The sequence below is a fragment of the Henningerozyma blattae genome, chromosome 10, assembly GCF_000315915.1.
Source record: "Henningerozyma blattae CBS 6284 chromosome 10, complete genome".
NCBI lineage: Eukaryota > Fungi > Ascomycota > Saccharomycetes > Saccharomycetales > Saccharomycetaceae > Henningerozyma > Henningerozyma blattae.
In genome coordinates this window covers 197,459-212,632 of record NC_020194.1, presented here as the reverse complement: position 1 = coordinate 212,632, position 15,174 = coordinate 197,459, and the positions used below count along the sequence as shown (strand labels likewise).

The window sequence follows — 15,174 nt, the reverse complement described above, 5'->3', positions numbered from 1 at the left end:
AATTATAACGATTTAATAATTTATTCTACAACATATAAAGATGGCTGTTGAAAGACCACAACAACAACAACAGGTGGATGTACCAACTCAAAAGAGAAATGATAAACTTACTAATCAAGATCATCAAAATGTAAACAACAATGTAACTTCTACTCAATCGACTAATACAAATACTCAAAAGGAACTTCATGTTACTAATCCAAGTGTTGTGAGTCATATAACAAACGTACAAACTAAATCCATTATGAATCCATGCGGGACATCCGGTGCAGTAGTTAGCAATACTCCAGAACCAGGCTTAAAACGTGTTGCTACTGTGACTTTTAGTGATCCTAAGATCAATGCTAATTCCATTGGTGTGAGCCTTCTTAATGGTGTTCCTAATGGCAGCAGTAATGGTAGCTCTACTGTTACTTCTCCAACTACCACTTTGGCATCACAACAATTGAATATTGCTCAAGAACATGTTGTACCTATTAATATTAACAATGATAGACAGATGACTAATACAAGCAACAACATTTCTAATAACAACAATACCTCTATTATGAACAATTCTAAAAATCATATTAATGCTACTCCATCTACTATTTTGGGAACTTCACAAAAACTACCTACCTCCTCATCAAATTCTCGTATTTCTTCTAACAATATCAACAGTAACGTCACTAATACCACGAATAATAAGTTGAATACTTTAGAGAAAAAAGAAATTAACAAACCTTTAGTAAGAGCTCCAAGTCCATTACAAAAGAGTGGGAACGATCAAAATAATAGTTCCGCAAACCACATTATTAATAAGAATAAAGAGGTAATAAGTCCGTTAAATACATCAACGGCAGGAGGGGTAAGAATAATATCGAATCCATCTATAATTTCACCAACCTCGAGTATATTACAAAAACCAAATAATACTAATACTAATACTAATGCCATTTCTACTACTTCTACTAATAATAATAATCCGTCTCAACAATCTACCAATACAAAAAACACGACTAATCTGTCAGTATCTATGGCTTCTAATAATTCAAGAAGCATAAATGCTAATAACATACTTAAAAATGTTTCGTCGCATTCTTCAGATAATAATGAAAAAGCAGAACATCCACATTTTTTGGTAGAAGACTCGCTTCATAGTCCAATTATTAGGTCAAGATCAAGTAGCACAAGTCCAAGACCTTCTATTTCTTTAAGTCCGAAAATTCCAACCTTATTAGAAAGAGAAGGTAGTATCTTGAAATCTCATCAAGAATCTGTACCATTAGAGTATGTTTTGGAAGAAATTGAAAAAGATAAGAAGAAGCCTCAAAATATCTCACCTCCATCTACATCATCAACCACCAACAATGGTGCTGCTAACAATATTACTATTAATACAACTATCAATGGAACGAACACTAGTAATAACTCCAGTGTTAGTACACCAGCCAATAATATCATTAATGCTATAAGTTCTAATACCAATATGAATACACCGATGACAACTAATACCAATACACCAAATTCTCAAAATATTAATACACCACCAACATTATATCAAAATTGGACACCTAATGCACCAAAGAGAGATAATGGTAAAAATATTGAAAGTAGACTACCACAAGACGATGGGAAATTACATGTTTTATTTGGTGGTACTGGTTGCTTATCAGTCTATAAGATTAAATTGATGATTAAGAAACTAGAAGAAATTTATGGTAAAGATAAGATCAGTATTCAAGTTATTTTAACAGAATCTGCAGAACGATTTTTTAACAAGAAATTTACAAAGAGAAATAAATCTAATAATGAAAAATGTCAAGAAACTTTTATTGAAAACGTTAATGGCAGTGGTGGTGGTGGTGTTAATACCAATAATAAAACTTCCAATACAAATACATCAACATCATCACCATCATCAACAACCGTTAAATTGAACAATAATCCAAACACTAATGGTGTACTATTAACTATTGAACAACCTCAACAATTAGCACCATTATCCAGTCAACCATCCAATACAAGTAATGCGTCTACTGCCACATCAGGGGGTAATGCAAACGCTACTGCTCAACCTGAATATTCCACTAGAATCCCTGTACCACACAGTGGTGTTCCAGTACATAATGCTAAATTTGAATTACCTCCACATATCCAAGTTTGGAGAGATAAAGATGAATGGGACGTTTGGGAACAACGTACGGATCCTGTATTACATATTGAATTACGCCGTTGGGCTGATATCCTAGTCGTTGCACCATTGACTGCTAATACATTATCAAAGATTGCTCTTGGATTGTGTGATAATTTGTTAACAAGTGTTATTAGAGCATGGAATCCTACTTTCCCCATATTTTTAGCACCATCAATGGTTAGTAGCACGTATAATTCTGTTGTTACCAAGAGACAATTACAAGTCATTAAAGAAGATATGCCATGGATCACAGTATTTAAACCATCAGAAAAAGTCATTGGTATTAACGGTACCATTGGATTAGGTGGTATGATGGATTGGAATGAAGTGGTGGATAAGATTGTCATGAAGCTGGGCGGATATCCAAAGAATGATGAAGATTTAGAAGAAGATAATGATGATGACGATGACGATGACGATGAAGAAGATGATGATGAGAAAGAGAAGGAAAGACGTGGTAAAGATGATGATGACGATGACGACGACGACGACGACGACGACGACGACGACGATGACGACGATGATGATGACGATGACGACGACGACGACGATGATGACGACGACGACGATGACAATGACGACGAAGAAGTAATAGAAATTGTGACCCCTGTGGAACACGCTTTGAACTAACAAGATCCGACACGAAACGCCAAAATAATTCTCCTATTCAATTCTCCCTTCACTTTTAATTCTCCCTTCCCCTTTTTTTTCCCCAACACTTTAATGCCTTCTTTACATTTTTTCTTTAATACTTATTATACACTTGATTTAACACATAACGATTGCACTGCTGGTACTATATAAGACTTATAATATATACATATATATATCTATATCCATACCATATATGTGTGTATGTATGACGTATAATACAATTGTGCTAGTAAAAACGCGCAGCAAAGCCCTAGGGCTAGGCACCGCCCAGCCCTTACTCGTTCATTACAACCCCAGACGTCACCTTGATTTTAATATACTTTTTAATATTAATATTCGTATTAGATAAAACTTTAGCGGTTTCGGCTAGGTGATGATGTGATGATATCCTTTAATATATATATATTGACTTTTCGGATATTAGCCAGTCACCGTGTTCGGATACATTCCGGAACCTTCCATGGCTTGCCGCGATTAGCCGGCGGGACCGCGGGACCGCGGGACCACGGGTCACTGCGGGTTACGATGGGTCACGGGTCACGGGTCGCGGGTCACGGGTCACGGGTCGCGGGTCATGACGGGTTGCGGGTTGCGGGTCACGGGTCAGCCACACCTCAGCCACGGGTCAACCCGCGGGACATTTTTAAATTTTTTCTTGCAAAGTGACCCGCGGTCCCGTGGTCCCACGACTCGGTGGGGCAGCCAATCCCGCAGGCCCGCGGGTTATCGTAGCATGCCCGTGGATTTGTCAGGCTAGAAAGTTAAGACGATAACGCGGATACAATTTGGGAGGGCTCGGCTGAAGCCCGACAAGGTATTTAAACACAGCGTGTTTGAGTTGAGAAAAGAACCATACAATAGCTCAACAAAAACATTCATCAAGATGTCAGAAGTCACCCGTCAAGAACAAGTCAATAATAACAACTCGCCTGCTGCTACAGAGGAGGCCACAACACCAGCTTTAAATCAAGAATCATTGATCAATACAGATGCAGCTCCAATAATAAAGCAACCGTTCCAAATCAATAATGCTAGATTGATTCTAGATGATACGATTACTAGTATACCCAATGCTAGCCCTAATCTACCTACGACGAGCGTTAAGACAACATGTAAGGTGACTAAAAAAAAGGGAAACAAACGTAGGAAGAACCAATGTTATTATGGTGATTGTTCCAGTACCATTTCCAAGTTTATCGGGAATTGTAAGTTTTGCAATAAAAACTACTGTTCCAAGCACAGATTAATGGAGATCCATGATTGCAGAGGTCTCAAGTCTTGTAGAGACCAGATGCACAAGAGAAACGCAGAAAAACTGGCTTCTGAGCAGACAAAGAGTCCCAAGATACAGATCTAAGTAAGCACTCACAAACATACACTCACATCCACCCTCACACGCACATACCCGTTACTCATCCCGTTATGACATGACATGATAATAATGATTCGTTGCATTGTTCTTTCTATCGTCTTTACTTCATCTTTCTCTTTGCATTCATACTTAATTATTCAACACCCCCTCTGCCACTTTTTTTTTTATTTTCTTCTATATTCTTTACTTTCCTTATAAACACTTCTTCAATACTCTGTCTTCTTCATACTCTGCCTACTTTAATCTGGTTTATACAAATCGTATATAATTCTATTTACTCTAATTCATTTAACAAAAGTATAAAGATATTATTGATAATACGAAGGAAGCTCACGTGCTTCGGAGTTTTGCCACCTCAATTCTACCAAAGGGCTACTTTTCTTTTTTGTTGATTTGATTTGTTGTCAATTTGCCCGATTCGGACCTTCCACATTCTTGATCTAAAAATAGCAATGAAAAAAATAAATTTTGAAAATAAGAAAAAAGAAAAAGAAAAGTGAAGCGAAAAAGAAATGAGAGCTGAAAAAAGAAATTTAAAGCGAAGAAGGAAAAAAAAAGCAAAAAAAAGAAATGTGAACTGAAAAAAAAAGAATTTTTAATTAAAATTTACAATCATTAAAATATAACTTGAAATATGTAAATTCTTAATAATACAACCAAAAAAAAATCACTCATAATAAATATAATAAAAAAAAGAATAAAATGGCTAAAAGAGCATTAGGGTTAGGTAAAGGCAACAATAATAAAAAACAAAAGACTACTTCAGATCCTAAAGAACCATCTCCAGAAGCTCAATTGAATTTCATTGTGGATTCCAACATTGATGATTCTAAATTAGATGATGAATTAATTCAATTGAATACTATGTGGAAGAATTTCTTCCATAATTCAGACAGAGACGATGAAATCTTGTTGAACGCCATCATCCATGAATGTGACAACCTCTTAAGATCATCTTTGAAAGATGATGCTCTTGCCAAAAAAATCAATAGCGATCAATTCCATGCTATTTATTCTTTAGCATTATCAGAATTAGCTAACTTTAAAACAGATTCAGAAAAGAAAAATGAAATTGGTGATTTCTTTGATGATGCCATTGAAAGAATTGAAAATGCAAAGAAATTGGAACAATTCCAAAATTCTGTTTTACTTCCCCTAACAATCTCAAAAATCCATTTCCATAGAATACCGTTACAATATATTTCAGATTTAAACCTTGATAGTACTTCTAAAGATTTACCAAAAGATGTTGATTTAAATTCTCTTTTAGAAAATGGTAAAAAAAATTTCAAAATTTATAAAGATGATCATCACTTAACTTTTGAAGTCTTGAGTCTATTACATGACTTATTAGATATTGTAGAAACTTTTAATTATAGAGATCAAATCAATGAAGGTTTAGATTCAGATGATGAAGATTTTATTGATGATTTGAAAAAAACTAAATTATCTGAAAATCATCCACTTTTCACAATTCAAAAAAATTTGGATGAAAACTATGATTGGTTATTAGAAAATTTAATTGAATTACATAACCAAATCTCTGAATCTTCTAAACTTTTCCAAAACGTTAGCAAAATTATTGGTGAATTATATTTGAAAAAATCTGAAAAACCTGCCTCAATTTATTTACAACTTCAATATGATGATGAAGATGATGAATCAAATGATGATGACAAAGATGAAGAAGTTGTATTGAAAAATCAAAAATCAGCCATTGATTTAATTGGTAACGGTATTAAATTTTTAAAACATGCTAAATTAGAAGATGATCCAGATACTTGGGTTGCTATTGGTGAAGGTTTAATTAATTTGGGTAATCTACAAGATTTAGATTCAGAAGAACAACAACAATCTTATAAAGAAGCTGAAGAGTTAATTAGAAGTGCCAATAAAGCTACCAATGGGAAATTTAAAAATGTCTTGGAAAATTTATTATCCAAAGATGATGAATAAATTAGTTTGCATTACAAAAAAAAAAATAAAAAAAAATTACATTTGAAAAATGTATTTATATTGATTTAATATATAGATTGTTTATATGCATATATACCTGATGTGTTTGTATTTAAGTCCTTCAATCTATTAAAAATAAAAGTCAAATCATTACATCTCTTAGTCTTCTCCGTCATCTACAATTTCTTCAGTTTCCCATTTTTTCCTTACCATTTGACTAATCTTGGTTTCTTTAATTGGTTCTCCATCTCCATCTCCATCATTTGGTGCAATATTTTTCGTATCTAACGATGATAAAACATCTCTTCTATGAATACTAATATGATCATCGTCATCATCATCATCATCAGTAGTGATATTTGATGATGACGATAAAGAATTATTATATTTAGTAAACGTATTATCAGCAAATAATGGAACATCCGTTAATGAACCTCTTGAATTAACAGTAGATAATGCATTTGAAATTTGAGAAGAAGCAGAACTTGATCTTTTTCTGTGTTTTTTCTTGGAAATTCTGAACAAGTCTCTTGTTGTAGTATTTGGAGCTTCCAAGGATTGATTATTAATTGATGATTCAATGATCTTATCAAAATCAGGGAACACACTGGGACCTAATTCATTACAGATTGTAGTAATTTTATTGGATAAATCATTTCTTAATTTTTTCAAATTATTAATTTTCTTCTGTGGTGAAATTAATGATATAACTAAGGGTTTTAATGAATATAAAATTTTAAATCCACTATCACCAGCTTTTAAACTTGAATAACTTGTTATTATCAATAAACTGAAGAAATACATGAATTGAATTATAATAGAATTGGAATTTAAAATATAAATTTTGGACAAATAATAATTTCCAGAATTTAAAAGATACAATAAAATGACTGAATAACTCAAATAAAGGATGGGGGCCATAGCTAATGCAACTAATAATTTCCAAGTAGCTAATAAATCAGTACCTTTAATTTTAACTAATGATTTACTTAAACCTTCTTTTGCCTTTTTATGTGAAATAATTTGACTTGTAATAAAGACCGGACTAAAGATAATAGAACCAGGTAAAGATAAAAGTGTCAATATGAATAATTTCAACAATCTTGTTAAAAGAATTAAAATCAATCTAAATTTGTTCAATAGATTTGAATCTGAATCTAATTTATTAATTTGATGATCTTTTAACCCAATTGAATATAATTTTTCATTATAAATTTTCACATCAGAAACTAAATTTTGAATCTTTGGATCATTTTTATATTTTTTATAACCTTGTAACATTCTTCTATTTAATTCTACAATAACAGGTAAAGAATTCATACGAGAATTTGTTTTATTAATATTAAAAGATGAAAGAGTAGAAGAAATACTTGATGAAAATGATGATGATCTTTTCAATTTTTTCCTATTTTGTGACAGAGATGAATCTGAAGCCAATGAAGTAGATGAAGAAGATGTAGTAATAGTATCAGAAGAAGACACAGTTGGTAATTTATACAATCTCCTACAGGCTTGGATTGTCATTAAAGTGTCATAATCTGGAGCATTAACAGTTAAAGAAAATAAAGCGTTTGTAACTTGATCCAATAACTGGGAAACAGAATCTCTTGGATTATCAATATATTCTTGACCCATTTTCCCATCGACAATAATTGGTTCCCCATATTCAATTACAGCAGAAGATCTAAACTTTTCTCTATGGAAATAATTTAACCCACAAGGTAAGACTGCCACTTTCAATTCCGGATTAGCAGCAACAGCACCAAGAGCCATGATTGCCACACCTGCTTTAATGGGTAATAAAGAAGGTCTATCATGAGATCCACCTTCTGGGAAAATACCCACACAACCTTTAGTCTGTAAATGATTGAAAACGTTTTGGAAAACTTGTGTATTATCAATATGAGGAGCATATTTGAAATAAGTCCCTTCAGTTAAACGAGTATAAGTCTTTAGATTTGACATATTAAAAGGTTTTTGTAATTCAATTAAATTTTTCGAAGGATCAATGGATTGAATTTTGGAATTACCTAAATAGTCAGGCAACCCAATTAATGCCTTTTTAGTGATCCCATCCAATAAATTTTCTCTAGATTCTCCAGTTTCATCATAAACTATTAATTGAGTTGGGTTATCAATTGGATCCAGACATTTAATTTTCAGTTGAGTATTAGTTTCCTTATGGAAAAAATATTTCAAATTATCTTGTGGTCTTGGTACAGGAATAGAACCAGTCAATTGAGCAAATTCTGATACAAATCTTTTCTTTAAAGAAGACTCTGCCACGATAAAACATGTTTGTCTTGATCTTTTCCCCTTCAAGTTTCTTGTCTTTAACATGACTAAAGATGGATCAATGAATTGATTTGCATGTGGAGCACACACTAAGATGGTTGGAATACCAATTGGTGGAACGTTGTGACCACCTCTAATTTCAATTTGTTTGAAAAAAGTGGAATACATAACATTAAAACATAATAGGACTAAATCATATAGCCAAGTTTTGAAAGTATAATGGAACCCATTATAGGGGTTCTTATATGAATGTATATCCTTCTCAGGAACATGAGTAGATGGTGCTGCTATGTTTGACACGCCTTTGTCTTTGGTATCTTCTTTAGTCATTTGCAATTGATGATTTTGATTATTATTATATTGTTTTTTTTTTTTTTTTTTTTTTTATCTTTTTTAAATTATAAGTAGCTATTGTTTTGTAAGCAAATTATAGTGTTGAAAATACATGTACTGTTGTATACAAATGAATATATATTCCAGTAAGTCTTATTATTGTTATTATTGTTTTATTTTGTTTTAGCGTATTTTATTTTATTCTATTTTACTTGGCATTTATTTTTCAAGGGATTTTCAAATATCCTAGAATTGTTCTATTGTCCATCATCTTTGAAGAAAAGAATAGTATAAAAAAATAATAATTAACGCCCCTCCCCACAGGGCCGAACGGGAATGATAAAGCCGAGACGACGTGCTTTTGGCTACAACGAGGTGAGGCGCAAGTAGGAAACAAAGCAATAACAAATGAGGTATGAATAGTATGCCATTATGTTTCTGAGACAAAGAACAACATATAAAAGAAATAAAAACCTAAAACAACGGAAAAAACAATATAAGGTTGTTATATTCAAGTTTTCACATTGAGTTTTTTTATACAATTGAGGAGAAATCAATAAAATACCATGTTGTGGGTTTAATTGTTCCTACCATTTCAATTTGGCCAATAGGCAACGACTACTATGTTTAGTGATGACAATGCTACCACAAATTTAATGATAATCGGAATTAAAAGGAAGAAAGGAAAAAAAATACATAAATTTCCACTTCAAAACAAGTGCCATACAACCAGGAAAATCAATACGTTCCTTATTTTTCCGTATACTAATTCTCCCCTTTTCAATGCACAATACAATAGACACCCTATGCATATACGGCTATTTCTCTCTGGAACAATTCAAGACTGAAGAAAAATCCATGACTAGATCGGAAAAACCTTGGCGTCCAAAACGGATAATATACAATTGCAATACGCGGCCGTATTGGAGAATGCGGTGGAAAAACAGATCGACCCCCCCACAGTTTTTTCTTCCCAACAAGCCAATTGTATTTCCGATTTTCTTAGATCTAGAGTACCCCGGAAAAACATTAATCCGGGGGTTGCCGTGTGTCGGGACGACTACCTGATCGGAGCAGTGTGTTCCGAGGTAATGGGTATAAAGAACGACCGTTGCCTGTGACGAACGTCGGACAACAACCTTCCGAGGTTGAGCCGCATAGGGTTCTCTAAAGACTCTGTAGTTTTTCCGTAGGTTAGACCTGGTGGAGCAAGTACCTTTTTATAACTATCCACATACACATCCACCCACCTACCGACCCACGCATATACGCACGTAAACACACATATATATTATAAAGTCTCTTATAGATATATATATGAGACTTTACGATCCAGATCCTGAAGGATCTATAAGAAAAAATTGGTTTTTGTCGTCAATCCACGCATCATTATTTAGCAATGCGTGCTCCGCAGCCACATTCACACTTCAGAGATTCATGTACTCGTCATCATCACCGTTCCACAGATACAAAAATGTCCGGTAATGACTATACATTCTTTTCTGCTACAAACGTTCCCTTGGCCGATTGGGCTATCAATTGCCAAAGGGCAGAATTGCTTTTACAACGACTACCAGGTTCTTTACATCCAAGTGATTCTAAAGATAATACACATGTTTCTGATGACATGAATTCTACGTCAAGTGCAGTGGCTCTGATACCTGCATTATTAGCGGGAAGTGATATATATAAGGAATGCACCTCCATATCGCATGATTATAGATTGACAGTAGCGCAATATTCGTTTATCAGATCTCTTGCTATAAATGCAGACACCAAGCATATAGTGGACAATTATCTATTGAACTTGGCCATTGAAAATCAATGTAATCTAAATTACAAAAAAAGGTGTTTGGAATTTGCCAATTGGAAATTACTACATTGCAATTATATGGGCAAATTGACAAGACAAGAAAAAGCCATTGTTTGGTCCCATTGCCAATCAGAACTTTATCAACTCTTGGGATTGAATTGGACTCCTGATGATCCAAACACGTTAAACTTTTAACTTTTACACATTAAACAGTCCCACCTGTGCAAGCGGGCCTAGCCAGGTGACTACTTTTCCCCATACAAGTTGATAAACTATCATACACCATCAATTTACTTCATATATATACATATATATAATAGTACTACCTTATATACTCTATACTTAATCATATTCATTATCAAGCCATCCATATTTTATCATTATTGTTATATAATACATATCTGTCACCGCCGGGATAAGTTGAGATACCTGCCCCGCGCTGTTTCTGTGGCGGGCCAGGGGAACAAGAACCGGAACTGCAACCAACACAATGCACATGCAGAATTGCCACAATCGGAAATGTGGATAAATTTTTGTGCACCAATGGCTGCATTTCCCGTAATTTGTGTTTCTAGTTGAATTGGTAATGGGAAACGTTTGAGTTACATGCTGGTATTCCAAGAAATTTGCTTGTTTTATTCTTTGCAACACTGTTTTTTTTTTTTTTTTTTTTTTTTCTTTGATTTACTCTAATATATTTGCCCAGTTTCTTCTTTGTTTGTTTGAATTGAATTCTTTTACGACGCTTAACTATTCAAGTTTCATTAAACATATCAGAGCGAGCTTTATCATACCATTTTCTGGTATTTAGTTAATTCATTTATTTGAAAACAGCCTTTTACCATTCAATTATTATTATGTGTCACAAATTTCACTTTTAAAATTTTTGGCCATTATTTTTCTGTTATTTTTTTTTTTTTTTTTTCTTTTCTTTTTTTTTCCTGAAATTTCATCGCTAGTTCTAAATGCGTTTCGTAAATTTGTATAATATTAATAATAATAATAATAATACATATATAGAAATCTATAACAAGATTAAGTTATAACAATGATACTCAATTGCTGTGTATTGTCGTAGATCCTCCAACCCACGCCAATCCACTTACTTCTATAATATATAAATAATAATAAAAATGTCGGATCCTATTGAAGATCCTTCCGAATTGTTGTCGAATTTGAAACTAAAAGAATCTACTTCTAAAGATTCAAAGGTAGAAGTTTCAAAAGACGTAAAAGAAACTACAAAAGACGTTAAAGAAGTTTCCAAAGAAGTTAAAGAAGAAGAACCAAAGGAATCTGAAAAGACTGTACAAGAAAACTCTGAGGAGAAAAAAGCTGCAACTGATGAAAGAGTTAACCCTGATACAAATTTATTAAAATCAACTTACGAAGTTAAAGTGAAACTTGTGGATTTACAAGCCGATCCAAATTCTCCATTACATTCGGTTAAATCTTTTGAAGAATTAGGTTTACACCCAAACCTATTGAAAGGTCTTTATGCCATGAAGTTTCAAAAACCTTCCAAGATCCAAGAACATGCCTTGCCATTGTTATTACATGATCCACCTAAAAATATGATTGCACAATCTCAATCAGGTACTGGTAAGACTGCTGCATTCTCCTTGGCCATGCTATCTCGTGTAGACCTTCAATTGGGTCCTCAAATTCCACAAGCAATTTGTTTGGCTCCTACAAGAGAATTGGCAAGACAAACTTTAGAAGTTATCCAAGAAATGGGTAAATTCACTGAAATTACAAACCATTTGGTCGTCCCAGAATCTTATGGTAAGAACCAAGAAATCCAAGCTAATATCATTGTGGGTACTCCAGGTACAGTGTTGGATTTAATCCGTAGAAAGATGATTCAAACAAAACATATCAAAGTGTTTGTATTAGATGAAGCTGATAACATGTTGGATATGCAAGGGTTGAGTGACCAATGTTTACGTGTGAAGAAAATCTTACCAAAGACCACTCAATTGGTTTTATTCTCTGCCACTTTTGATGAAAAAGTCAAGACTTATGCTAAGAGAGTTGTACCAAATGCAAATGTTTTGGAATTACAAAATAACGAAGTCAATGTGAGTGCTATTAAGCAATTGTATATGGATTGTAACAATGAAAACCATAAATTCGAAGTTCTTTGTGAATTATATGGTCTGTTAACCATTGGGTCCTCTATCATCTTTGTTGCGACTAAAAACACTGCTAATCTTTTATACGGGAAATTGAAAAACGAAGGCCATCAAGTCTCAATCTTACATGGTGACTTACAAACACAAGATAGAGATCGTTTGATCGATGATTTCAGAGAAGGTAAATCCAAAGTTTTGATCACCACTAACGTCTTGGCTCGTGGTATTGATATCCCTACTGTTTCAATGGTGGTCAACTACGACTTACCTACAACAAAGAACGGACAAGCTGACCCTGCCACTTATATCCATAGAATTGGTAGAACTGGTAGATTCGGAAGAACAGGGGTGGCTATCTCCTTTGTACACAACAGAGAATCATACATCATCCTAAATAACATCCAAAAATACTTCGGTAATATCGAAATGACTAGAGTCCCAACTGATGATTGGGATGAAGTTGAAAAAATCGTCAAGAAAGTATTAAAAGAATAAGAATGCTTGACTACCCCAGCATAAACATTCGAATATATGTGACAGACTGGCCAGGAACACCTCCTTAGTACCTACCCCCTTAACCCTTTCACCACATCACCCACCCCCTCTTTTAACTGTATGTACTCTTTTATTTATTTACAATTACAATTACCCTATATATCTACAATCTTTCTATCTATAGCATCTTATTTCTAATCTCAGCCATTCAATTGCTCAGCCGCACGCCCAAAGGAGTATATCAATAATAAAATACCTTGGCTTATCTAAACACTCCTTGACCTGTTTTATCTCTTTATCTTTAGATAGATTATTTTAACCTTGTTTTTACCTCATCGTTATTTGCCTAAACACCATTTCCGGCATCTCCGGCGGCCTTTTTTATTTTCTCCGCCGCCTTCCGGGGTTTTCTCGGGGCGTGTCCGGGTTATTTTTGTTTTCTGTCACGGCACAGAATGTTCGGTACTTTACTGAATCAGGAAACCGCATGTGAGAATTCTTTAAAAATTTATTAGCAATTTAATGAAAAAAAATTCCTGGAAATTTTATTGGTAATTTATTGAATATTCAAATGGGAAAACCTAGAAAATTACGTCTCAGCCATCGCCACATTTGGGATCGGTAATCGTATTTGTCCAATGTTTAGATCTTGACAAAAACGGACTATATAAACACTTGAATTAAAAAAAACCTCCTTGGTATATAAAGCTAATGTAAACTTCGTTTATAAACTAGTTTTTGATATTTGAAAAAAAAAGTATACTAAAACAAACAACAATAAATTTCACCAAGCTACATAACAACTCATAAATATATTCACAATGGAAGGTTCTAAAATCATTAACCTTATTTTAGGTATGCTATAGAATGATACGATTTAAATACTTTTTATTTATTGAAGATGATGTTACTAACAATTGGTGTCTTTGGGACTGCATTGACTCGTTTTTTCTTTTTTTAACTAGCTATATTTTTACCACCAGTATCTGTCTTTTTAGTTAAAGGTTGGGGTACTGCCTGTATCGTCGACATTGTTTTGACTATCTGTGTCTTTTTCCCAGGTATGCTATATGCTTTATACATTGTCATGTCTGAATGTTAGTTTTGCCAAAATCTGATTTACTGTACTTCAATTAATATGCCTTAATATGCTTTATTGTACTTCGATTTGCTTTACTGTACTACAATTTGTTTAGCATTTTACCCTTGATTTTATCAACCCTTATAAAACGCTATTCGAATTCCAAAAGCTTTTTACTCAAAGATTCGACTGTACTTTATTTTCTATATTTACTACACTAATTTATCTTTGATCTCCCACTTTTAATCTATTAATTCATTTACCTAATTTTCTTTTTAATTTTTAATTTTTTAATATTTTTTTAATATTTTTTTAGTTTTTTTTCTAAAAAAGCTTTAAACATATCTATATATATTTATGCGTGTATTATATACATGATGATACTCCTTTCTTATACACAGATTATAATTGTGGAGCCAACATATCCATTATAGGCGATTGAATCAATACAACACCTGCAATAAATAGGCCACCGTTAAGCAAAACTGTATATAGAGGTGTCTTTTTGAATTCTTCAATCTTGGAAACTTTAGATTTGCCATTACCAGCAATTTTCTTTTGTTCACCACCTAATGTGGCACCAGCACCAGCAAATAAACCTTCTGACATTTGTAAATGAGTATTATACGTGTATGTATGCTTTTTCGATAGGTGCGATTAGGTCTTGTATCGATGCTTTATTATTATTATCCAACTCCCTTTGAAGACACGTTTTGTAATATTTTTTTAAAGTTATATCAGATTTCTTTTCCTGAATTTGATTATAGGGAGAATAAACAGCAGTCACGTGATATATAAAAAATTTACTAAAAAAAGGGTAAAAGGTACTACATTGGGTGGTTACAAACCAACGTATGAAGATTA

At 33.3% G+C, this 15,174-nt stretch overlaps 8 protein-coding genes across 8 annotated transcripts; 6 read left to right on the top strand and 2 right to left on the bottom strand.

Annotated features, from left to right (window-relative positions):
• Positions 1-40: 40 nt before the first annotated feature.
• VHS3 (phosphopantothenoylcysteine decarboxylase complex subunit VHS3) lies at positions 41-2,806 on the top strand (the record flags this gene model as incomplete). The annotated part of the gene is made up of 1 exon (XM_004182563.1): positions 41-2,806. One exon carries the CDS (start codon positions 41-43, stop codon positions 2,804-2,806), a length of 2,766 nt encoding a protein of 921 aa, XP_004182611.1.
• A 907-nt stretch (positions 2,807-3,713) lies between these two features.
• Positions 3,714-4,187, top strand: TMC1 (Tmc1p; the record flags this gene model as incomplete). The annotated part of the gene is made up of 1 exon (XM_004182562.1): positions 3,714-4,187. One exon carries the CDS (start codon positions 3,714-3,716, stop codon positions 4,185-4,187), a length of 474 nt encoding a protein of 157 aa, XP_004182610.1.
• Positions 4,188-4,904: 717 nt separating this feature from the next.
• ETT1 (Ett1p) lies at positions 4,905-6,158 on the top strand (the record flags this gene model as incomplete). Its single annotated transcript, XM_004182561.1, has 1 exon — positions 4,905-6,158. The coding sequence occupies one exon, from the start codon at positions 4,905-4,907 to the stop codon at positions 6,156-6,158; it is 1,254 nt and encodes a 417-aa protein (XP_004182609.1).
• A 159-nt stretch (positions 6,159-6,317) lies between these two features.
• GPT2 (bifunctional glycerol-3-phosphate/glycerone-phosphate O-acyltransferase GPT2) lies at positions 6,318-8,783 on the bottom strand (the record flags this gene model as incomplete). Its single annotated transcript, XM_004182560.1, has 1 exon — positions 6,318-8,783. One exon carries the CDS (start codon positions 8,781-8,783, stop codon positions 6,318-6,320), a length of 2,466 nt encoding a protein of 821 aa, XP_004182608.1.
• A 1,402-nt stretch (positions 8,784-10,185) lies between these two features.
• TBLA0J00900 (uncharacterized protein) lies at positions 10,186-10,794 on the top strand (the record flags this gene model as incomplete). The annotated part of the gene is made up of 1 exon (XM_004182559.1): positions 10,186-10,794. The coding sequence occupies one exon, from the start codon at positions 10,186-10,188 to the stop codon at positions 10,792-10,794; it is 609 nt and encodes a 202-aa protein (XP_004182607.1).
• A 938-nt stretch (positions 10,795-11,732) lies between these two features.
• Positions 11,733-13,229, top strand: DBP5 (ATP-dependent RNA helicase DBP5; the record flags this gene model as incomplete). Its single annotated transcript, XM_004182558.1, has 1 exon — positions 11,733-13,229. The coding sequence occupies one exon, from the start codon at positions 11,733-11,735 to the stop codon at positions 13,227-13,229; it is 1,497 nt and encodes a 498-aa protein (XP_004182606.1).
• Positions 13,230-14,050: 821 nt separating this feature from the next.
• TBLA0J00880 (YqaE/Pmp3 family membrane protein) lies at positions 14,051-14,331 on the top strand (the record flags this gene model as incomplete). Its single annotated transcript, XM_004182557.1, has 2 exons — positions 14,051-14,084; positions 14,195-14,331. 2 exons carry the CDS (start codon positions 14,051-14,053, stop codon positions 14,329-14,331), a joined length of 171 nt encoding a protein of 56 aa, XP_004182605.1.
• Positions 14,332-14,712: 381 nt separating this feature from the next.
• On the bottom strand, positions 14,713-14,919 carry TOM6 (Tom6p; the record flags this gene model as incomplete). The annotated part of the gene is made up of 1 exon (XM_004182556.1): positions 14,713-14,919. The coding sequence occupies one exon, from the start codon at positions 14,917-14,919 to the stop codon at positions 14,713-14,715; it is 207 nt and encodes a 68-aa protein (XP_004182604.1).
• Between the last annotated feature and the right edge of the window lie 255 nt (positions 14,920-15,174).